At 35.8% G+C, this 25,723-nt stretch overlaps 1 protein-coding gene across 1 annotated transcript; it reads right to left on the bottom strand.

The window, feature by feature from the left end:
* Positions 1 to 21,386: 21,386 nt before the first annotated feature.
* Positions 21,387 to 22,845, bottom strand: dpm3 (dolichyl-phosphate mannosyltransferase subunit 3, regulatory). The gene is made up of 2 exons (XM_055220567.2): positions 22,726 to 22,845; positions 21,387 to 21,808 (listed from the first exon to the last, which is right to left on the bottom strand). Exon 2 carries the CDS (start codon positions 21,750 to 21,752, stop codon positions 21,474 to 21,476), a length of 279 nt encoding a protein of 92 aa, XP_055076542.1. The 5' UTR covers positions 21,753 to 21,808; positions 22,726 to 22,845; the 3' UTR covers positions 21,387 to 21,473.
* Between the last annotated feature and the right edge of the window lie 2,878 nt (positions 22,846 to 25,723).

The following is a 25,723-nucleotide window of genomic DNA, read 5'->3' as shown; positions in this document are numbered from 1 at the left end:
ATATATATATATATATATATATATATATATATATATATATATATATATATATATATATATATATATATATATATATATATATATATATATATATCAGTCTGTCATTAAAACATATATAGCTATCAGTCTGTCATTAAAACATATATAGCTATCCTATAGGTAAATCTATATAGTAATGGGGCAAACTGCACAGGTTTATGGTTTAGGAAAGACTTATATTTATAGTTAATCTGCAGAAGCACTATGAATAAAACACTAGACTCTAACTGGAGCATTCAATGTAGCAGTTGTTTGTACGGCTGACGCAGCTTTATACCACTAACGTTAGGTCACTCCGAATTGTTTTTCCAGTTTTTGTTTTTTATTTTTACTTTATTTCATTCTCGTTCTTATTTTGTACATGTGTATTGTAAAATGTATATTATGTATATAAAGAGGATTATATAAAAATATTTGATAAAGGAAAAAAACAGATAATGTGAAGATTCTTATGTGAAATAAAAATAAATGATATTTTTGGAAAATTCGCTTGTTGCCGATCTTCTTGTTTATCACACAATGCTAATTCCCTCTGGAGTGTAAACAATGCAGCATGAAGTTAAATCAACCTGCTTTGCAAGTCAATTCAATATACTTTTTTAAGTTTTGACCTGTGAATAGTTGACAAAAAATGGGTTGAAGTTGTTTAAAGTATAGCATTAAATAAAAAAATGATTAATTGAATTTACTAAATAAAGTGGTTGCAATCAATTTATTTAAGCTACATTTAAACAAAAAAGATTAGTAAAGTAAAATAAAATATAAAACTTTTGTTTAAATGTAGCTTAAATAAATTGATTGCAACCACTTACCTTAAAAAAATTGATTAAATTCAATGGATAATTTTTTTCAGAGTATATGTTGATTTGACAAAAATGCTGCATTTCTTTCCTTTACTCCTACACTGTAAAAAAAATTTGTTGCACTTTACAAATTTCAATTAGTTTGAATTTAATAAACTTGAATTTATAATTAACATGAACTTTCTGGACTAGTGAGTAGTTGCTATACATTATAAAAATAAAGTTGAAATAACTTTAGCGAATTCAACTTAATTTTTATAATGTATAGCAACTCCTCACTAGTCCAGAAAGTTCAAATTAATTATACATTCAAGTTTATTAAATTTGAAAAATCTTAGTGCAACAAGTGTCAAATTTTTTTAAAGTGTCAAACATTAGCAAAAATGATGTACAGAAGCCATTTAAACTTTGTTGTGTAGATCATTTCAGCAGTTTTTTTTATCTTTGTTTGCACTTTATATAAGAAATATATGATTAAAGTTTGTCTTACATTAAAGGGCACCTATTATGCAAAATCCACTTTTACAAGGTGTTTGGACATAATGTGTGTTGGCAGTGTGTGAACACAACCACCCTTCATTTAAAAAAATCCACCTGCTCTTTGTTTTAAAATTCTTATAAAACCAAAGCAGTCTCATTAGACATGCTGTTTAAATTCTCTTATCAATGTGAGGTCACACTGATAAAGATCCGCCCACTTACAGTCCACTTAGTTTCCACCCTCAGTGAGTTGTACTCTGTCCACTGGATACTATTGTCTCAGACTGTATTAATAATCAGATTTATTTTAACTGAAAAGTGAGGAGCAGTAGCTCATTTGCATTTAAAGGTACAGACATTAAAACAGCGTGTTATTGCTACCAACCCAATAGGGGCAATTTGGACATGCTATAACAAATAATCTGTAGGGTATTTTGAACTGAAACCTCACAGACACATTCTGGCCACACCTGAGACTTATATTAAATATTGTAAAAAGGCCATAATAGGTTCCTTTTAAAGGAACACCAAAGAGTTTTGCTCTTTACTCCCCCTACAGGTTAGAAGCGTAATTGTCCATTACCCACTGTCATAAATACTGAGGCATAGCTGGCTCTGATTGGATTGTAGGTCTGCCGTAAAGCAAGTTTTTGTGGTTTTCACTCGAACTACAGGACCGCTACCCGACGGTTGGAAACTTCTTTAGTGCGGTATTGGCCGATAGAGGGCTGCAAAGCGAATGTGAAAGTGCTGTTCACCCTGTTTCGAGTGGATGAACGACTGAAACTGTTTTGGAAGCGTTATTTTAAGGTAAAAAAACTCTTTGGTGTTGCTTTAATGGTATGTAACTGTATTGACCAATCAGCATTCAGAACCAAAATTTCTCCAGTAATTGAATTTAATTGGCTTTGAACAAGGTCCGGATGTCGTGCCATAGGTGGCCATGTTTGCAACGCCTCTGGGCATTTATTTCAGTTATGCAAGACTATCTTCTTGAATGGGGAAAGACAGATATCTCTAAAATCATGTGCTAAAATCACAATAAAACAACATATTTCTAGCCAACAATTAAACGGACATCAACTTTTACTTCTTAAGCTCAAATTGTTCTAAAAAACTACTTTTTTCCGAGGTAGTTTCTGCTACAACTAATGATTGGTTTCTTTAAATGGAAGGTGGGACATCTGTCACCAGAACGGCCATATTGAGCTTTACATTGTACATTTAACCCATTGGTGGGGTTTGTCCCTTTTTGACCCAATGCTGAGTTAAAAATAGCCTGTTTTTTTTTTAATGTTAGGGAAATAGTGCAACATGATCTCACGGAAATTTGTGTTAAAGTCACAAAAAAGTTTATGCATTCATTCATGTCCATGGCACGAAATTCAGCCTTGAGCATGAATGTCTTCTTCGTGTCGTTCAGCACGAATTTATAAAAACTGTTTTTCGTGTCCGTGGCACAACATTCTTTTTCGTGTCATTTTGTTTTCTATTTTTCTCCTATTTTTAAATCATTTTGCGTGGGGTTGGGGTTAGATTTGGGGTTTGGGTTAGGATGTACTTTATGTATTGGTTTCTACATGTTTCTTCCGCTTTTAAAATGATTCTAACCCCAACCCTAAGGGGTGTGCACACCAAAGCTTTTACGCCCGCGGCCGGCGCATGTTTTCGATTGATTCCAATGGAAACTCACCGTTTTTCAAATAAGCCAGCAGCTAGCTTTTTTCAACGCTGAAAACCGGTGCTCTGCGGTTTTTCCCAACTCTGCGCTGAGCGTGGCGAGTTGAAAGAGATTCAACTTTGAGCGAAAAGCTCCACTCGTCAATGTCAGTTCTCACACGGCCATCCGATGGAGGAGGGGCGGGACATTACCACAGCAACCAACCGGCTCACAGCTCAAGTATCAGAGATACCAAAGCGCTCGGCTGAAAAACAGCTGGCATTCGGCGTCCTCAAGGCGTTTTCAGACGCGTTTAAAAGTTTTGGTGTGTCCAGCCCTTTAGCGAAAATGGTAAGAAAATAGAAAAAAACCGAGAAAACTACATAAAATGACATCAAAAAGAAAGTTGTGCCACCGACACGAAAAACTATTTATAGAAATGACATGAAAAAGACATTCGTGCTTAAGGCACGAATAAAGCTAAACTTCATGCATTTTTCATGACTATAACACGACTTGCCGTGAGATCAGTCTGGAATAGTACCAATATGTTACTTTCGGGTTCAGACAACAGCGGCTGAAACGTTAGTTTCAGGGAACCAAAAGCAGAACTTTAAAAATAAAGTTTTGGGAACCAAAAACAAACGTTCTGGGAACGTTCCCATACAAAACCCATTGGTGTGAGAATGTTCTGGGAACCAGAAATCGTTAGCTGTATGATCTGATATATAAACTATATAAAAGCTCATTCTGAACTCTGAGCTAAGTGAAAGCCATGGCCGGACTTACCATTGGGCTTGAGTGGGCTTGAGCCCAGGGGCCCCGGCCAATAGGGGCCTCCGTGCCGGCTTGCGTTCGTTTGATTTGTTCAGTCGTTTTCATTTTTTATTTTACAGCCTATTGGAATATGACGCGCTGAGTTTACTGCTTTTGAAACCCACAGATGCTAGTATAATAGCGAATACGCGAAATGAGAGTCATAAATGAGCTTTACAGATAACGAGAAAGAGCAACGCGAAAATGAAGCGCTCCGTATGAAAGATTACAAGAGTAGGTCTTGTAACTCTGTTTTTTCTTGTTTGTTTGTAATCTAACGTGATACGCAGCAAGTATACGCAGTATACCCAGTAGGAAAGGTCAAGGATTTCCGTATACCCATTTAAAAAAGCGTGAAAATACTTAACAGTGTGTGACAAACCTTTGACACTTTCATTCATAAATTGACATCTGAATCACTCACCATTCGCATGCTCCACTTGCGGGTTGAACCTCATATACAGTATAGTCGGCTATTTGGTATTTGGTACATTTGACTTCATGCGGCACTGCGCGATCCGATCATTATATGAAATCAAATTATCACGGCGCAAAAGTGACTGTAAAGCAGACGGGGGTATTCATATAGTTCAACAACAGCCAAAAAATGACATCACAGTACCGCGAGAGCGATTCGAGAAATCACACGGAGAAGTCTGCTTTCTAATCGCTCTCGCGGTACTTTGACATCATCACCAAGCGGTCTGCGTAGCGCCGAATGAAATCCAATCTGCTCTCAGTCTGCAGCTCACACGACACTGTAACCAAACTGTGAACGAGTGGAGCAGAGCTACGAAACATAACAAAATCCGGAGAGTTAACCACGCACATATGATTATGTCAACATTTAATCATCAGTCCAGTTTATTACTTCATCTGGAGGTGAGGATTCACTAAATCATGGCCATGTTGATGTCCTGATGGTTTTTGATATAATCCACTAGCTAGCCTACCTGTAGTTTCTCTTTCAGCATGTTTGCTTGTGCTTAACAGAATCACAGTTTAAACTTCTAAAAAGTGTTCATTTTTATATCTACGTTCAAGGTTTTAATGTATTACGTTCATATCAGACGCAAAAATTAATGAATGATCATCTTCTCCACTTTGATTTTTGGTGTTCTAATATTACATGATGGTCTTGTCATAATGATTAAATAACATCCTAAAATCTTTTCTTTTCACTGCACCACTTAGGCTATTTGCACAAAATACGCTTGTTGGTTATGTTTATAACTTTATATGGTGTGTAATAAGGTGAATGTTAATCAAACATTCTCTTCTTAAGCTAAGTCTAACACAATGATTTTAAATGTTGTTATGGGGTATTTTTTATGTGCATGATTAATTTGGATTTGTGACATCCCTAAAATACATGATTTAATTTTAGACTGGGCTTATGTTCTGCTATAGAGATATAGGGGCAGTTTCCTAGTCAGGTCTTATCCTAGTCCAAGACTAAAATGCATGTTTGATCTGTCTTAATTTAAACACACCTTGCACTGATATATCTTAACATATATCATTGCCATTGTTTTGTTTCAAGATGCACACCAGTAATGTTTTTGTAAGGTTTGTTTGTAAAAACTAATTGAATGCCCTAATATAACCTAGCAATAGGCCTAGTGCTAGATTAATCTAAACCCTGTCGGGAAACTTCCCTAAAATGTAGTTCTATGATATATTTTTTTATTTTAGGTTGTTTACTGTATGTGCACTGCACTCTCAGAAGATAATTTACACAAGCTGTCACTGGGGTGGTACCCTTTCAAATAGTACACCTTTGTACCTAAAGAGTGCATATAATGGGTACAAATGTACCTATATCTGTACCTAAATGGTAAATATTAGGACCCATTTAAAGGGTACCGTCCCAGTGACAGCTTTTGTACCTTTTGTTCTGAAAGTGTAGGGCCCAAAATGTATTCAAGCCCAGGGGCCTCCACCCTGTTAAGTCCTGCCCTGGTGAAAGCACACATTTTCCTTTTATGCGTCTCAATAGCAATGTTTTGTCTCTTATGGTTTATGTTACTCTAGTGGCAGGAAGAAAACAACAATGGTCGGAGGCCAGAGCATCAGTTTGACCGTGTGTGTGTGTGTGTTTAAGAATGATAACACAGGTGTGACTCTTCCCTTTATACTCTATCTACACTTGGAGCTTCGCCAGTCGCCTCAGTAAACAAACGCACACATCTTTTGTTATTGTTGTCTATTATTAAACTTCTCACTTAACCTCGCTTTCTCTTACCGGCCTTCTTTTCTTTCCCGAGCGCATCCAAAATCTCTTCTTTAACTCTCAATTTCTTCATCTTTAACTCTTTCTGAGCATCTCCAGTTCTCACTTTTTATTTCATTCAGCCTCAGTTTACCTTCCCTAAAGCTCTTCTTTTCTCGCTTCGTCTCTCCGTCTGTGTCCATTGTTCCTCCCTTCCTCTTGCTCATCTCCAGAGGCTTTTTACTTCTTTTTATGGCTGTGACCATAAAGAGCAACTGTCAGGCGGCTGACTGGCTCTTCAGCTCACACCCTGGCTGTGTGTTTTCAGAACTTTAACCCCCTGACTGTAAATCAGCCTCTCTCTTAACCATCTGACCTCAAGTAAAGGGTTTAAAGAGTTTAAAGGGAATAAGTGGCTCTTGACTGAAGGACTTTTCTTTAAATGCTCATTATTGTTAAAGAGAAAGCACAAAGTCTAAAGGGTGACGAAACACAACAACAGCAGTCAATGTGAAAAATTACGTCTGGATGTCTGGAGACAAAGAAATCAGCGTAATGTGCTGAAAGAACATCTGTCGGGGCAGCGATGCCAAATAAGTGTGAAATGGCTTTTAAACTAAATAAAATGTTTTTAAGTAACAGATGGGAATGAGAATTGGTAAGCTAACTAGTTTTAAATTAGAATGTCAACATAGATTTACTGTCATCGACCCTCAAGCTATATTGTTACTACATGCAAGTACTAAATGATTTGGTTTATTTTCTCATAAAGTTTTTGCGGTAAACTTAAAATGGAAAATATAAAACAATTTAACTCTGTCATCATTTACTCCCCCTCATGTTGTCCTTTATGAGTTTTTTATTCTGCTGAACACAAAAGAAGATATTTTGATAAATGATGGTAAACGCACACAGTTGAGGGTCCAATAGACCAGTGGTTCCCAAACTTTTTACTTTGCGACCCACTTAAATAGTGGGTCTAAAACTTTTTAAACCTCTTTTATAATTGAGTAGTTTTTATTTTCCTTGTCATTTTATTAATGAAATATACATTTAATTGAAATATCAAAGTTATTGATGGTATATCATATCAAAATCATTGTCATTACTACTCATTAACTGGTTTTTTTGTGACATTAACCACAATAGCAAAAAATTTTTGCAACCTATTTATCCTTATGTGCAATCCACAACTGGGTCCCAACCCGCAGTTTCAAAACCCCAATAGACTTCCATAGTATTTATTTTTCCTACTATGGAAGTCAATTAGTATCAAAATATCTTCTTTTGTGCTCAATGCAATAAAGAAACTCATACAGGTTTAAAACAACAACGGGGGGAGTAAATGATGACAGAATTGTGATTTTTGGGTTAACTGTCCCTTTAAGAAATTAAAGCCTCTACCATACACACAATGCGTGACGCAAGTGTCTTTTGCTAGTTTCAACCCAGCGCAATGATCATTTTCACGTTTAGTGCCACGTTGCTTAAAGGTGCAGTGTGTAAATTTTAGCACCATCTAGTGGTGAGACTGTGAGTTGCAACCAACGGCTCGTCTACGGCTCACAACTCACTTTTGAAACGCATAGAGAAGCTACGGTAGCTGCCACCGGACAAACATGTCATCATCGGAGACAACTTTTCAAACAAAGTTTGTCCGTTAAGGGCTTCTGTAAAAACATGGCGGCACAAAATGGCGACTTCAATGTAAGGGGACCCACCGTGTATGTAGACAAAAATGTCTTATTCTAAGGTAATAAAAACATAATGGTTCATAATGTAAGGTCTTTATATAAACCCTTAATAATATAGTTATGTATATTATATTGCAATATCGTCAATAGATTTTTCTAAAAGTTACACACTGCCCCTTTAAATAGCAAATGCATTTGCGCCCAATGTTGCGCCCATGGGCATTCTGGTCTCGTTGTTTGCATGTTGCTATTTTGAGGCAACTAAAATAGATTATGCCATTGACCAACTAAAACCTGGTCTAAAGTCTGAAGTCAATGTCGCAATATTGTTTTTGTTATTTAATGAGTGCGTTAGTAATATGCGCCTATAAACGGGACGACAACGCGGATTTGCTTATCACATACATGGATGCGCAGCAGCACACAAAAGCTTTTAAATATGAAAAATTAAAGGCTTGAAATGTAAAAGATTATTATTGAGTCTCCTGGACATAAATGAGGACCGATTATGAGAAGTTAGAAGGCGTAAAGAGCAGCTTCACATGTAGCCTAGTAATTAAATGTTTTGCTTTAAACAAATGCATCTATTTTTAAATGTTTTTTTAAATGCTACCCTACGAATTTATTGTATGATAACTTTATTCTTGTGGATATGGTGAGATGAGAACCTTTTCTAAGTAATGCTTTTAAAAAACAAAACATGGAGCTGTCCAAGTACTGAAACGTCTCTCTGCACGTTTGTAAAGTGTATTTACAAACCTTTTCTTTAATTAAATTTTTTTTTATGAGATTACAATGATTATGTAGGCTATCCATACATTTACAGCAATTAAAAGCCTGCTTTTTTACTTCCATGACTAAAAGAAAACGGGTTTTAAAGGTTTAAATCCAAAAAATTTAAATGCTGGGTTAAAAAAAGTAAAAAAAGTAAAAACAACACAATTATTAAACATTAATCTTAAATTAGGAGTCTTCTTCCTCCGCTTAGTTTTTCAGTTTACAAAGTCCGTCATCTAAATAGGGATTAGACATAGCGCCAGGCAACAGGCTTTTAAAGGGGATGAGAGCTGAGACTCTCATTGGTTTATTGCACGTTACGACCAAAACACACTCATTACTCATTATAAGAATAAGAACAACCCTTTTCGACCCTGCGCTCGGCGAACAAACCATTGTTCCCATCGTTAAATTAGCAAAAGTGGAATCGGACACACCACTTTAGACCGTGCGCCGTGCGCTTTAGACAAAGCGCTTAGATCGTTAAAATAGGGCCCTAAAGCTGATGATCATAAATGAAGAAAGGTAGATATTAAACTTTCTTGGTGACATATTTTCACAATATAACTGATGATTTGTATAAGATGTCAGAAAACCCAAAACCTACGTATACTGGAAAAAGTAAAAGTTGAATCACAATTGTTAACACTTAAAATATTTACGTTTATATCAACTTAAATTTTCTCACTTTAAATAAATAATTAAGTTGGATTAACTTAAAAAAATACTTAAATTGGTCACTTCTTAAAATGTAAGCTTTCTCCACTTAAACTTGTCACTTAAAGTGAGAAAAATTAAGATTAAAAAATGCTATTTTTTTAGGTGTTACCAATTGAAGTAATTTTTTAAGTAGTTAATCCGGCTTTCAGTATTTGTTTTTAGCTGCTTTGCTCAATTAAAGTCCACCTATTTCCTTGCTAAAAAACTACATTATTTTGTGTATTTGGTTTAATACAATGTGTTCACATGATGTTTTATTAACAAGGTTCGGGAGGAGCACGATCAGATAATTAACTAATCAAGCACAGGTGCATCTAATTTGGTAATCAGCTAAACACTACATATACAGACATCCTACCTACCTCAGTCTATTGTGATTGTTTTTGGATATCCCTCCACCACCCCAACTCGCCACTCTAATCTGTTCTATCCCAGTTTGGGATGGGGGAGTTCTCCGGGTTCGGGCCATGCCCCGGATTCGGAGTTCGAGCTTCACTCCGGATCCTGAGCCCTCCCTCAGGACAGCACGCCAAAATATGCTTACTTTCGCAATCAGATTAGATGTAAGGGCGAACTCGTGAAGTGGTGTATGGTTAAAAACACATTATTTTCCACATACCGTACATTTTTGTAGTTCCAGATTTCCCTGTCTTCCTGAAACGCACAGATTTTGTACAAAACTCATCAATTTAAAAGGCGCTGTGTCCCGGATTGGCCAGCTAATCTGTACTTTGTGACTGTCCGGAAATGTGACGCTCCTTACCATGTTTGAAAGATTTGCTCACAATGCAATGCTAACAGGATTTAACTTACAAGTCCGAGGCGGGAGGAATTATGAAAATGTCGGTCTTGTCTACATCACCAATCCCAGGAAGTAAACTGTTGCCTATCTGTGTGTTTGTTGTAGTCCAAGAAAAGAGATTTACATTGGAGACGATAACTCACGTCATCGTTTACTTTGGGGTGTGAACCTTTTGCATGTCGTTGACATGTACTGATACACACTTACACACCAGAGGAAATGCAAAATCGTGAATCGGACCATAGGTGCTCTTTAACATGTTGAAGAAACATAGTTATTGCAATGGAAGAAATGAGTAAATACAGATTGTTTTGAAGGTTTAGAAACTTGTGTGATAAAATCTCTCACTAACCCTGTCTAGGCTAAATACAGTTTTTAAAAGGGAGGCAACTTACAAAGCATTACAAATGAAACTTGAAGTGCAGTAGCTGAACTTCTACAGTTTAAAAAAACAAACGGGCATAAATCCTCCCTCCTTACAACATATTATTCATCTCACTTCTGGGTAAAGTGTTGGCCTACGCTTATCAGCTTCATATTTTTACTGTTAGAGAACATTACTTTGGTATTTTCTTGTTTGGAAGACGGTGTATTGTGTTGGTTTTTCACATCTGTTTCGATGTTGAGAAATATGATTCAGCTTTTGTCCTTGAGATTTTACATAAATATGAGAAAGAGTTTGCTTATAAACACACTGCACACACGAGAAAAATCTTTGATCAAATCTTTCATTGTTCTTTAAGTGGGGCAAATGTTGCGGTTTAGTATATTTCTCTTATGTCTGTGTTTCCAGAGAAAAAGGCCATGCATTCGTAAATCAAACACTTCATTTGTTTTACTTAGAAATTATATTTTTCAAGGACCTTTACACAAACTGAATATAAAAAGTCTGAATAAATGTTTAAAACAGTTGTGTGACAATAAATTAAACACTGTTTCATGATGTTTCATCTAAAATAGAACGGGCCAAAATCTCCACTTTATGGGTGGATACAGATCTAAAAGGGTTTAAAACTCAAACTTTAATGATAGGTTAAGTTTATGCTATATAATAGTTTCTTTATCATCTTATACATATACACTTGTTAAAAATAAAAATATCCTGGGATATTGCAATGTGCCTGTGGAAAATGCCACAATACAATCCAGGAAATGAATCCCAGCCTGGGTGAAGTTAACAGGAAGTTCACGATGAATTGATACAGACTGTCCATGCGTTGCTTCAGTTGTTGATTTAAGATCATATTAGCTGTATAACGGTTCAAGTCCTTGGTGGAGGAAGCAGGTTGGAGAACAGCATCTACTTGTATGGACACAGCATGGAGATCATGTGGAGAAAACTATGACACAAGCTTTCCTCAGACAGCATATGTCTCACACTGTTACCCAACAAGGACAGAGGCTGGAAAGATTCCACACAAAGAACAGAATAATTAAATAAATGTGGATTACAAGAATTAAAGCAAGTTTCAATGCAAAACTACACTGTAAAAAAATTCTGTAGAAATTACAATATTACTGGCAGCTGGTTGCCAGTAACTTACTGTAGATTTTACATTTATGTTATTTACTGGCAACAGTTTGTTCAAAGTTAAATGAACATGAAACATTTTCAGTCTTTATCTTCTACAGTAAGTTACAGTGTAGCGATATGATGTTAATGTTGATATTCAGAAATGAAATATAAGTCTGATAGGCACTGATACACTCTAAGAAAAGATCTGTTTTGTGTTATCCTATTTAACACATTATCTGTCATTTCGTGTTAATTTTGAGTTCAAATAAATAGAAGGTACAACACAAGATGTGTTAAAACAACACAAAGTGTGTTGTTCCAAAAATAACACAGAGATGTGTTAAGTTAAAGGAATAGTCTACTCATTTTCAATATTAAAATGTTATTACCTTAACTAAGAATTGTTGATACATCCCTCTATCATCTGTGTGCGTGCACGTAAGCGCTGGAGCGCGCTGCGATGCTTCGATACCATTTAGCTTAGCCCCATTCATTCAATGGTACCATTTAGAGATAAAGTTAGAAGTGACCAAACACATCAACGTTTTTCCTATTTAAGACGAGTAGACAAGTTTGGTGGTACAAAATAAAACGTAGCGCTTTTCTAAGCGGATTTAAAAGAGGAACTATATTTTATGGCGTAATAGCACTTTTGGGAGTACTTCGACTCGCCTGAAAAGTCCGCTCCCCTTCTCACTCTCATAATGGGAGAGGGAGGGTGTTACTGCGCCGAGTCGAAGTACTCCCAAAAGTGCTATTACGCCATAAAATATAGTTCCTCTTTTAAATCCACTTAGAAAAGCGCTACGTTTTATTTTGTACCACCAAACTTGTTCGTATAACTACTCGTCTTAAATAGGAAAAACGTTGATGTGTTTGGTCACTTCTAACTTTATCTCTAAATGGTACCATTGAATGAATGGGGCTAAGCTAAATGCTATCGAAGCGTCGCAGCGTGCTCCAGCGCTTACGTGCACGCACACAGATGATAGAGGGATGTATCAACAATTCTTAGTTAAGGTACTAACATATTTTAATATTGAAAATGAGTAGACTATTCCTTTAAGTCCTTAACTAGACACAAAAAAATGTATTTTAACACATTCTTTTTTAGAGTAACACTGTTAGAAAAATTGTACAGGTACAAAAATTGTCAATGGGGCATTTTTTTCCGAAAGTGTACAGGCTTGTCAATGTATATTTTTAACACTCAAAAAAGCAGATCATTTAAACCCAGTGTTTGGTTCAAAGGGCACAAACCCAGCTGTTTTGGTTAAATTAACCCAGAAAATATTTATATTTGACCCAACAATGGATCAAAACAACCTATTTTGGGTTGAAACAACCTAGGTTAAATTTTTTTTGACACAATGCTATTGAAAATAACCCAGTTATATTAGTAAAGTTCTGTTTATGGATGCGTCTATATGGAAATGAATGATGTCCTAACCTCACATTACATGACTTATTTTGGATAAAAGTACACTAATTAACTGTAATTATGCAGCTGGTTGCCAGTAACTTACTGTAGAAGAGAAAGACTGAAAATATTTCATCTTTATTTAACTTTGAACAAACTGTTGCCAGTAAATAACATAACTGTAAAATCTACAGTAAGTTACTGGCAGCTAGTTGCAAGTACACTGAAAAAAATTATTCATTGAATTTAATCAATTTTTTAAGGTAAGTGGTTGCAATCAATTTATTTGGGCTACATTTAAACAAAAAAGATTAGTAAAGTAAAATAAAATATAGAACTTTTGTTTAAATGTAGCTTAAAGGAACAGTATGTAGGATTGTGGCCAAAACTGGTACTGCAATCACAAAACTTGTGGCTAAAACTGGTACTGCAATCACACAACTGGTGGCCAATACACAACATGACAACATAAACATCAGTTGAGGGCTGCAACTGCACTTTTTAAATGACAATATCCTGGCCGGACCACTGTTGTCAGTGATATAAGTTTTTGAAATGGGATTTCTTAATGTCTAGTGACATATCAGGGTCATTTTATGATTAATTGATATACATTTCCTACATACTGTTCCTTTAAATAAATTGATTGCAACCACTTACCTTAAAAAAATTTATTACATTCAATGAATAATTTTTTTTCAGTGCAATACCCAGTAATACTGTAATTTCTACAGACACTTTTACAATGTAGGGGAGAGCAAGGCACAACCTAATGCTTTTTGGCTTTGGCTCTATCATTCAAAAAATATTAAAGTTAAATAAATAATTGTTTTACACAATCAACACACATATCTGCTCCAAATGAACACTTAAAGTTTGTTTGTGGGACCTACAGTTATCGTACAATTACACCGAAAGTGACAGGAGTGCAAACGTTACAACTTATCCTATAGGTGGGGTTCATTTGAACAGACAGAGGGTTTGTTGTAACAGCTGCTAGAAAATATATTTTAAACACAAATAATTCAATACAATTCTGTCTACAGTATGTACTAAAGGTGGATATTGTTTATATATCTGCCTATAACAGATAGATATCCACACATTCATCCATCCATGATCCTTCATCTAACCATCCTTGTATTATCCATCAATGCATAGAAATAGATTTTTTGAAAGGGCTGCACAATTAAAACAAAAAAAAATCATAATTGCGATTTATTTCCCCTGATATTGTATTAACAGTTATCATTTTGATGAATAGTATTTACATTGTTTTCATTTCATTATCACTGGAGGCTTAGTTGTAACACTGTGTTACAACTAACCCCGCTTTGTAAAAATGTTTTCAATCTTCAATCCCAGCTATCAGTTACCAGGAGTTGCTGACATGTTTCAAAATGGCGTTATGTTTTAGGTAATAAGACAGTGATTAAAATAATATAAGGTTCACTCTAAAAAGAGCACCAAAAGTGGTTATTTGCTCGTAATCATAGAAGAACCATTTTTAGTGCCATATAGCACCAGTGAAGCACCTGTGTAGAACCATATAGTGCTATGTAGAACCATATGTGGTGCTATAGTGGTGCTATATGGCTCCTATATGGTTCTACACAGGTGCTTCACTGGTACGTCACCGGTGCTCACACCCAACTCAGAAATACAAAAAATTAAGATTAAGAAATTTACTTTTATGCCTCCAAATCACTCTTTATTTAATATCTTAACCAAAACACATCAAAACCTTTCACAAATTCACAGGAGATCTTCTGACAGTAAGAGAAAAAGACCAAAAGCACGGATTGCTCGGCCCTGCATAAAATGTAAAGTAGTTGCGTTAACTTACAATTAACCCCAGGTTAGTTTGTGCCCCGTTCGCCCCTAATGCGACTTTCTTAGAACTGGACTTCAAATAGACTTGATCAAGGGTTTTCCACTTAAAAATAAAACTGTTCATTGCATGTGAATAGGCCATTTGGTCATTTCAACTAAGATTTTACAATTTTTTAAGTCATACCAATTAAAGTAATTTTAAAAGTATATCCGACTTTCACTTTTTATATCGGTTAGAAATTTGAAAATGAAGCTTATATGTTAAAACTTGCCCATCCACAGTAATTCTGTTTGGGGTTTTTTTTGGTTTTTTTCTTATTGACACTGCATATCACTTAACCTAGATTTCACAATCTACAATAGCTGGTGTAATATCTGGGAAAACTAGGAAATCATATTTAGATTACATTTGGTCTTAAAAATGCTTGGAGAGAACATGAATCTGGTACAGTTCCAAAAACGTTGCTTTTAAAACCAAAGGGAGTAAATTTATGAGTAATATTCTCCTCTTGGATGAACATCCAAAAAATCATTCCTGCCTTTTTAAAATATGAATGCAATCAATCTTTATTGAGTTTCTTTTTATTTCTGGCCATTACTTTGATTCTTTAGGGATTAATAGTAAGCAAATGTATCGATACAGTAAAAATTTCCATATTTATTTCTTCTTTTTTAATATCCTATTTCAAGGACACAGGGCCAAACCCAGAGAAATATTATAGCAGTACAATAATAATAATCAGAAATACGAATACATCAACCCTATAATTATTATCAAGCAATTCAAAATACAAAGGCTGTCGATAGCCGAGGGCCACACAGGCATGATTTCAGCTCGGATTGATGGATTGGCAAAAAACCTTGTGTTCAGAAAATCAAAAAGTGATTGAATTTCAAGCTCCACTCGCTATAAATTTCCAAATAAATTAAGCATGACATTACTTTTAAAGCACACAGCGAACTGCTGAGTTTGATATAGTCGCTCTTCTTATTGAGCCGCCCATCTTAAACATCTGTTTAACCGTTCAACATGAATTCTTCGATTTTGCAGCAAAGCAAAAGCTTTCAGTGAGAAGTTTAACGTTAAGCTACTACCATTAAAAACTAACAAAGGTTTGATTTTATTATGACTTAATAATCCATTAAAATCATTTAGCACCTGTGGTGAACATCAAGAAACTGCAGAATGATGCCCACAAATACATCTCCAAATACTATACACTGTAAAAAATTTGCTGTAATTTTGCAGCTGGTTGCCAGTAACTTACTGTAGAAGATAAAGTCTGAAAATGTTTCATGTTCATTTAACTTTGAACAAAATGTTGCCGGTAAATAACATGAATGTAAAATCTACAGTAAGTTACTGGCAGCTAGTTGCCAGTAATACCCAATAATACTGTAATTTCTACAGAAATTGTTTACGGTTGCAGTACTTAAATGGATGCATGTTTTTTTATTTATTCATAAGAGCATATTTGTGTGGATAATGACATTTGGGTCACACAGAATTAAGGTTGGGATTAAAAGAAATCTTTCTCATGTTTCTTGACAAACAAAGCTGTAAGGTACATACAATGCACTCTATTAAACATCTACACACCTTGCTTCCACATGTTACCAAATGAGTTCATTAGCTTCAAGGATAAAGTTTACATTCACCTTTACTTGAGGTAATGATTTCAGTCATTACTCTACACTTTTTAACATTTGTATTTATTTGAACAAGGCTCCAGGTTGGCCGAGAAATGTTTGGCAGCTGGCACAGGCACTCCAGATAGGGTTTCCCTTTGTTCACGTATTGGCAAAACGTTGCTTGAACACTTAGACACTGTAAGCAATCCGGACGTTTGGGGAATGTTGGGTTTTATTTAATGTCATTTTAAACCATGAGAAAGACTCACCGGTTACCTTTATAATGAAACGTGACATACACAGTGTGCAAACTGGTTATTGTTGAACAAAATGGTGCTTGGATTTATTTAAGCTACATAAAAAAATAATTAAATTCTAGTCGCAATGTTGTTTTATGGCTGTGTAAAGTTAGTCAATTTGACACAGGTGTAATTTATCATATTGAGCATATTGCACAAGTCTGACAACCAGACTTTTTATTTTGAAATCAAAACAATTTATCTATCATATCCTAAAACATTGGCCAAATTTCATTAATGATTTCAAAAGCATGTCTTTGGAAATGTCACATGGTTTCTAATTTCATAATCTGATGTAATGACATCCATCATCCATAAATAGGCTGTGTGACTCGTGTCCAGTGGTTTTTGGGGCCGCTGTAGTTTTGATTTATAGTTATGTATTCGATATAAATGAGGCACATACAGTTCATTCACCCAACAATAACAGACCAGACGACGTATTACAATGCATATGTGAAGTATATGGCGCATAAAGACTTGCAACAGGAGCATGACCTTATGTCTTATATTTCATAACTGCGATGGCTCTACCCTAAAGGCAGCACTGAAATAGGTCGACTAAGACAAATGTGCTTGTTAATCAAAGTCATCCTATATGAAATATTGGTTAAAAAGTGGACAGCATACAGTATAATGGAGATTTCCAGCTGTAATCATATTTATACAATACACCAATGTTAAGACTTCTTGGCATTTTATAAATCATGGTTATATGCATGTTAGGATGGTTGACCATCTAACCAACAAATAAATCTATAAGAGTTTATACATTTTTTGCATAAAGTTCACTCAAACCTGAAACAAAGCAGACATTCTGGTTGCTCACAAATCTCACTTGCTCTTGCTTGTCATGTCGTGCCAGGTTTGACATCAATCATCATGATTTCTTCTGTTTCTCATGACCGGTTGCAGGGCAAAAACATTGAATGTATGAATAAGATTAGATTGCTGTGGTGAAGGGTGAAAATTTACAGAAAATTACCCAAATTTCAGTCGGTCTCCCACGCAAAATTATAAATGGCTTAATGGAAAGGGCTTGGAATGTAGCGCACAAAGTATGTACTATTTCAGTAATACTTAAAGGGACACTCCACTTTTTAAAAATAGGCTTATTTTCCAGCTCCCCTAGAGTCAAACATTTGATTTTTGCTGTTTAGGAATCCATTCAGCTGATCTCTGGGTCTGGCGGTACCATTTTTAGTATAGCTTAGCACAATCCATTGAATCCGACTAGACCACCAGCATCGCGCCAAAAAATAACCAAACAGTCTGGACACCTTTCCCATTCAAAACTCGACTCCTCTGTAGCCACATCGTGCACCAAAACCGACAGAAAACCAAAAGCTGCGACCCTCCAGGACGATATGGTTAGGAACTATACTCTCATTCTGGCGTAATAATCAATGACTTTGCCGCCGTACCATGACTGCAGAAGGCGCAATGATATTACGCAGTCCCCAAAAATAGTCCCCAGCTACTAAAAGATACTAAGGCAGGGAACTACACTAACCTTTTCCACTGGTGGCACTTGCGCTACCAACTTTTTCAGTTACTGGCGCAAAATATGATTTGGTCGCACATATTTTTTTCAAGTTATATTAAGGCGCTCTGGTTAATAATGAACAAAAATGAAACTGTATTGCATACAGATATGCTTTTTATTTTACTTGCCATCTTTTAAACCACATGCCGCCTTGTTTTCTTAAACGTTGCAGTCAGTGTTTCCCACAGATCTGAAATTTACTTGGTGGTGGTAACTGGTAAAAAGGGCAATCATTACCCACTGACAAATAATGGTCTACTATACATGTGACGAAGAACTAATAATGTGTGACACAACACAATACTTTGATTTATTGAAAATTAATATTAATTTCACATTATATTTCATTAATCTAAACACTCCAAACTTTCTTTGCCATTAACAAAGCTGACACTGTTTGTCAAAGCACCACGAAAACACTTACTGTTTTTGCACTGATATATGAAGCAATTAGACCCCTTTTATCAAACTCAATATAATACAATACTATGTATAGTATATTAATAGACAGTGCAGGTCTATAGATTATAAATGTGACTGATGTTATGACTGATGTTATAATGGTAATAATTTCTATTAAATAGGCACTTTTACTGCTTCTGCTCTATCTTTCTATTTCTCTCTTGCCGATTTAAAAAGCTTAATCCACTTATTATTTCAATAATATTATTCCACTTATTTTATTTTCAAATCTACTTGCTGTCAATGGGCTTGACATTAGCACTGCTTTTTTGCTACAATCTGTGCAAACTTAATATGGATATGGTTTATTAATAATAAGATTATTAAAAACATTTGAGAAAGAAAACGCAGCGCGTGGTCGTAACAAGAACCATCGCCATAGAAACCGAAGGCACGCTAAACTGCACTCGAGCTTTAGCGCGGTAGCTCTCATGGCCGTTTTCCGATCGACTCGGGTTATAAACTCAATATTAATCAGACTTGGGACCCAAAGTAATTTAACTAGGACCTAACCGGACCCGACAGATCATTTAAAATATAAACCCGGAACCATACGGGTCCCGCGTCCTCAGTGAAGAAAGACCTCTGCTCAAGTTCAAAAACATGGAAGACACTGCGCTTGCGTCGCACCCAATTCATTGAGAAACAGCTGAGCACAGCACGCAAACGCACACTGATATAGAGAGACACGACGTGCTTTCACACAAAATGAAGCCAACGTGTTGATGGCTCAGAGCACGTTATAAAACGTATTCTTAAAATCCACATTTATGTTTTAATAAATGCTCATAGTAAATCATAGCATATTGTCTAAAACATTAGGTAGCACATTTGCGACCCATTAAAAATTAGGGTCGCAACGGCAGTTCAAAAGGTCGCATATGCGACCATTTTGGTCGCAGTGTAGCTCCCTGTAAGGGGACTATTTTCAGAGGCGCAATGATATTATGCAGTGCCCATAAATAGTCCCCAGCTATTGAAGATACTAAGGGGACTATTTTCGGCTGCTGCGTAATATCACTACGCCTGCTGCAGCCATGTTACGGCAGCAAGGTCCTTGATTATTACGCCAGAATGAGAGTATAGTTCCTAGCCATATCGGCCTAAAAAATCGCAACTTTAAATATTCCTTCGGTCTTAGTACACGATGTAACTACAGAAGAGTACGTTTTAAATAGGAAAAATATCAAAACTCTTTGGTTATTTTTGAGCGCGATGCCAATGGTCCAATCAGACTCAATGAATCACGCCAAGCCACGCCAAAAGTGCCAGCGCCAGACCCCGAGATCGTCCGAATGGACTCCAAAACGGCAAAAATCAAATGTGCAACTCCAGGGGAGCTGGAAAATTAGCATAAAAAAGTGGAGTGTCCCTTTAACAGGTCCTGGTAACTGTTTACTTGCAATAATGTGGTTCTGCTCTCTGCATTTGTTTCAGCGCATTATTACAAAATAAAAGTGCTTACCAATAATTGGTATATGCACAGCCACCAGAACTTCTCAGTCAAAGGTTCTTAAAAAAAGCATTTTAAAAAAAATTTTTTAAATGTTTTGTTTGTTTGCCCTACATTTAAAACACTAACATTGTGTGCTCATTTTAATCATCATGCAGTTTCAATTGAGGAAAATGCTGAGGTCGCTTTCTCGTGCTAACAACAGCTTGCGGGAGGCTGCGTGGCATGACATCACAGAGCTTTGGACAGTAGCCAATTAGAAGTTAGGCGGAGTCTCCATATATGAGAAAAGTGCAGAATTTCCTTTTTTAAAGATTTTATAAGCCTGTCAACAGGGGGTTAAAAAGGACCTGAAAAATCCAAGCCTCCAGACGCCTGCTTAAAGCCTGGAGAGAATGAATGAGCTTTGCTTGCCAAAAACATCAGATTAATTCTGAACTATATGGAGTGCCCACGTGCACTTAGTGGCTTTGGGATTAGTGTTTTTAGAGCCAACACATGGACCTAGATCATATTTCTCAATTACACTGCGCAGGATTCAATTTTTTATTCGAGAAATGGCAAAACTGACTGTAGTTTTCCATTCACCCAGTATAAGGACAAAATCCCAATTATTGACCTAATGCAAAACACGAGGAAATGCAATAACAGCCGCCTTCTGTACACAAATGCTATCAATTACATTGTGTGGAATGTGTTGACAAAATAAAATTGACTATTACACTACTTAAAAACACAAAGTAAAGATTTTGGTTGTTATTTCTAATATATAAATAGGTATGTTTAGATAATATATGCAAAGTTATCCTGGACAATGATGTGTGTCTCTTTAAGTGCAACTTTATATTGTGGATCTGTTTCCAAGTCTGACTCAGAATTTTGACTTGCTTAAAAAAACTGGGTCAACAAAAAATACACATTCATTCCCCAGCCAATCCAAATACACACATGGTGGTGGCTGTACAGAAATAGCAGTGCTCTCTATTGACAGTACATACATGTGTCTGGCTTTCACTGTCTTGATGCTGGAAATAGATCACTCACAGGTGTGGAGCAGATTTCAGGGCTTGAAATTTACACTTTCAACCATCATTTACATCACATCGACATAAAAAACAACCTGAATCAAGGTGGGCAGCATTTACACATGGAAGTAGACAGAGGGTGCATTACTAAAGAATAAAACATTCAAAGGTGTAAAAAGGGACACAAACCAATCAGATAAACATGGTTATGTTTGCATTTGTAAATTAAGGTGAATCAGTCGTAGCTCAAACAGTGCATGTGGTATATAAAAACTTCACAACGTTCACATCTTCAGTCCTTTCTTTCTCAAGTCCTCCTTGGCTTCTTTGATCTGTGCCTGCAGCTCTTTGGCTGCGTCCTCGCAGTCATTGAACGTGGCAACGCGGTAACCCACAGTCGCCAGTGAGTAACACCCGAACACCACGAGGAGATACACGGGCATCGGCCAGGCCGCTTCTTTATACTGTGGGGGCAGCTGCAAATTAAGGAGGTCGAAAGTAACAAGTCCCCATGCAATGCCTATCAGCGACACACCAAATACCCACTCCAGAAGCTTGGTCATGGTGCAGAGGATTATGGGACAGCGATGGGTTAGTTAAATAAGAAAACAGATTCCACCTGTGGGAATAAAAGTAATTTACATATTAAAGATTTAATTGATGTTACAAACCTGTATGAATTTCTTTGTTCTGATGAACACTGAGATACTTTGAGCAATGTTTGTAATGTAAACAATCACAAGCCCCATTCACTTCCACAGTAGGAATAAAGAATGGAAGTAAATGGGGCTAATGAATGGTTTGGTTATAAACATACTTCAAAATATCTTCCTTCGTGCTCATCAGAGCAAAGAAATGTATACAGGTTTGTAACAACGTGAGAGTGAGTAAATGATGACAGAATTGTCATTTTTGGGTGAACTATCCCTTTAAGGCTTATATTTGATCAAATAGACAGAACAATACAATTCAACTTTATTAAACACTAAGAGGTAACTTAGTTTTTACTAAACTAAATAGACACTGACACAGATACTAGGGTGTAGGTAGATAAGAATATGCATGAATGCTTTGCATAAAAAATATTTTATATTAATTTATATAAAAAACAATATATATGTATATAAATATATACAACAACTAAAATAATCAATTATGTATTTATTTACATAGTTTCTTGAACCTGGAGAACATTTTCATACAATGGCATCAAATTTAAAGAATGAATCTGTAGCTTTATTTTAAAAATCGCTTTATCCCATAATCTTTAAGCAAATACATACTGTCTAGCAGTCATTATAGTTGGTTTAAAGGTGGGTAAATCGTAGTTAAAATAACACAAGTACTTAATAAAGTAATCTTACAGTCACAAAAGAGATAAAGCTTGCTTGATATTTGCATAAAGCTCTCATCGTATCTCAAGTAGCTAAAGGTTTAAGCAATAAAATCACAAAGCAACGCATTCTGTATTTTAATAACAGTTAAGATATAGTTTTTAAGTCAAATTTCAATGTGTAAATACGATAAAACACTCACTTGCGTTTCAAAGCCAGCTCACCACTATCGAAACAACGGCGTAGTCTGATGACGTCACGATGCCGAAAAGCATGATGGGACGTGTAGTGTGCAACCCTGATCACTCGTTTTTTTTTTTTTCATTTTAGTAAACAGAATTTGTTGTCATTTATTTTTAATTATGATATAAACCTCAAAATGTTATATTGTTTAATATCTTAACCCTTACATTCGTTGTTATTATAAACTTTTTATTCTCACATTCATACATATTCTTCTTTCTCCCTATTTTATTGGGTTGTAAATTTCTCTACTTATGTAATTCTTTCCTTCGTAATTTTCTTAATTTTAAGATTAAAGATGTTTTTAATTATTGTTGTTGTTTTGTTGCTGTTTCTTTATAATTGTATTGTATTCTGTGCAATGTTACTGTTTAAAAAAATAAACAAACACACAGATAAGTAATTGATCTCCTTATCTGAACTCTATTGTTTTGCATACAATGTTGTATGCAAAAAAATTTTTTAAATGTGCATAAATGTCCAATACAAAAACATAAGATTTTTCATAAAGTTGTAGAGGTCTATTAAACCGCATTTTCCTGATGTGGACTTCACTGTCATTTGATCAGGAAACGAAACTCTTGCTCTGTATCGGTCTGAAAGCTGTTTTTGTCACAGTTTCATTCATGCTGGCACAGTTCAGTGTCTTCTGAAGGCCGTGGGTGACATCCGCCCATTCATAAGCGCCCTGATGGGCATCCAAGTCCATGACCTGTCACACTTTCCAGCCAAGACTGCTCAAACATCACTGACACTCCTGAAAAACAAGTCATCAACCTTTCAGCTAATGCAAAGTTATATTTAGTGATGTTTACTCAGTGGGTTCTGCTTTCAAAAGTGCAAGTGTTTGTAAAGACACAGTACTGTCTGTAATGTAGCATTTGTGTGAGGGTTTGAGCTAAAGGCACCTGTCATAGTTTTTAGTTCAACAATACAGTAGTTGTATTAAGACTATAAACATGATAATGCAAAGATTTTATTTGAATTTCTTTTACAAAAATTGCATACATATTGTATTTAGAATAAGCTCATTTAATAAAACTTAAACAAATGTACATGCTTGCATTAATTTATAATATAAAAAAAAACATGCAGTATCTGTGTATGCATGTGCATGAACAGGTCTGTTGCTTAAAAATAAAGATCTATCTGATTCTTTGTTGCTTGGGCGTTCATGTAGGCGTATGTGTGCAGTGAACAGAACGTACATGGAGCGCAGTGGGAAAAAAGCAAGTTGGCCGTTCACAGAGTTGCAGACTGCCAGTCCCCTATTCTCCAGTTCAGGAAACCTGTGATCCAGCAGAGAGGAGTTGGCAGACACAACAGAACAGCCTGCACCGAGACACAGCGAGTGAGGGAGGGGGTAAAGGGAGGACAACACTGGAGGATCTCAAAATCTAAAAATTATAAGAGAATAACACTAGAGAGTGTAAGATTATTACATGGGAAAAATTACACCGTTATGAAAAGGTTCTTTAATTACATTTTGTAACAAATCACTCCAAAACAAATGCTCGGTTGTTTCACCCGTGGTTTGGTATAATAAGGACACGCCCAAGCGCTAGCACATGCAGGGTTGTTTAAACACAAAATGCTGAGTTTTTAAGCAAATGGTGAAATAAATATGGACAATTTTAATTTAGGTTATTATCTATTTATACTCAAGGACCATTTCTCAAAGTATAATGTTGGGGACAATTATATGGTCATTGTTTCTAACAGTTCTGTTTTAAAGGGGACATATGATGAAAATCTGACTTTTTCCATGTTTAAGTGCTATAAGTGGGTCCCCAGTCAACCTGAAAATGTGAAAAAGATCAACTCAGTAAACCATTCTCTGCAAGCATGTGAAAAATAGGTCATTGAAATTTGGCTCCCCCTGTGATGTCAGAAGAGGATAATACCGCCCCTTAATCTGCACTATATCCAACCACAACACTGCCATTTAGTGCATAGATCAGCTCATTTGCATTTTAAAAGACACACCCAAAACAGCAAATTTTTGCTCACACCTACAAAGTGTCAATTTTAACATGCTATAATAAATTATCTATATGGTATTTTAAGCTAAAACTTCACATACGTACTCTGAAGACATTTTTACATCTTAAAAAAGTCTTGTGAAATGTCCCCTTTTACAATATTAGCTTTTAAAATAGGTTGTGTTTAATTGGTTTAGCTGTTCAATGTTAAAGGAGACATTTCACAAGACTTTTATAAGATGTCAAATAAATCTCTGGTGTGCCCAGAGTACATATGTGAAGTTCTAGCTCAAAATACTATATAGATCATTTATTATAAAATGTTAAAATTGCACGTGTGTAGGTGTGAGCAAAAATGTGCCGTTTTGGGGTGTGTCCTTTTAAATGCAAATGAGCTGATCTCTGCACTAAATGGCAGTGCCGTGGTTGGATAGTGCAGATGTCCCCTTCTGACATCACAAGGGGAGCCAAATTTCAATGAGCTATTTTTTCACATGCTTGCAGAGAATGGTTTGCCAAAACTAAGTTACTGGGTTTTTTTCACATTTTCTAGGTTAATAGAATCACTGGGAACCCAATTATAGCACTTAAACATGGAAAAAGTCAGATTTTCATGAAATGTCCCCTTTAAACTACAAGTGCATATTGTGCACAGGTAAACCTGGGTTTTTGCTCTAGATCTGCAGGAGGTGCTTATGAGCTACAGCTACAGTGCATATTTACTAATACTAAAGTATTTTTACTTTTGTAAGACTTGAGGAGGAACATTACAAAGATGCCTATTAGCTATAAGGTAACAGTGAAACATGTTCATTTTACAAAGCTGCTTTTCAGGATGCGCTATACTTGCTTTGTCGTGAACACAGCTGTTTTGGTGTGTTCAGGCATATCACTCATGTTAAACAATCATGTGTAATGGGCCAAATGGTGATGTGGAAAGAGACGCTAATGGGTGTTTGACATACAATCTAGACT

This window comes from Misgurnus anguillicaudatus, chromosome 20, assembly GCF_027580225.2.
Source record: "Misgurnus anguillicaudatus chromosome 20, ASM2758022v2, whole genome shotgun sequence".
In the NCBI taxonomy this organism is placed as follows: Eukaryota; Metazoa; Chordata; class Actinopteri; order Cypriniformes; family Cobitidae; genus Misgurnus; species Misgurnus anguillicaudatus.
This window is presented reverse-complemented; position numbering and strand designations above follow the sequence as displayed.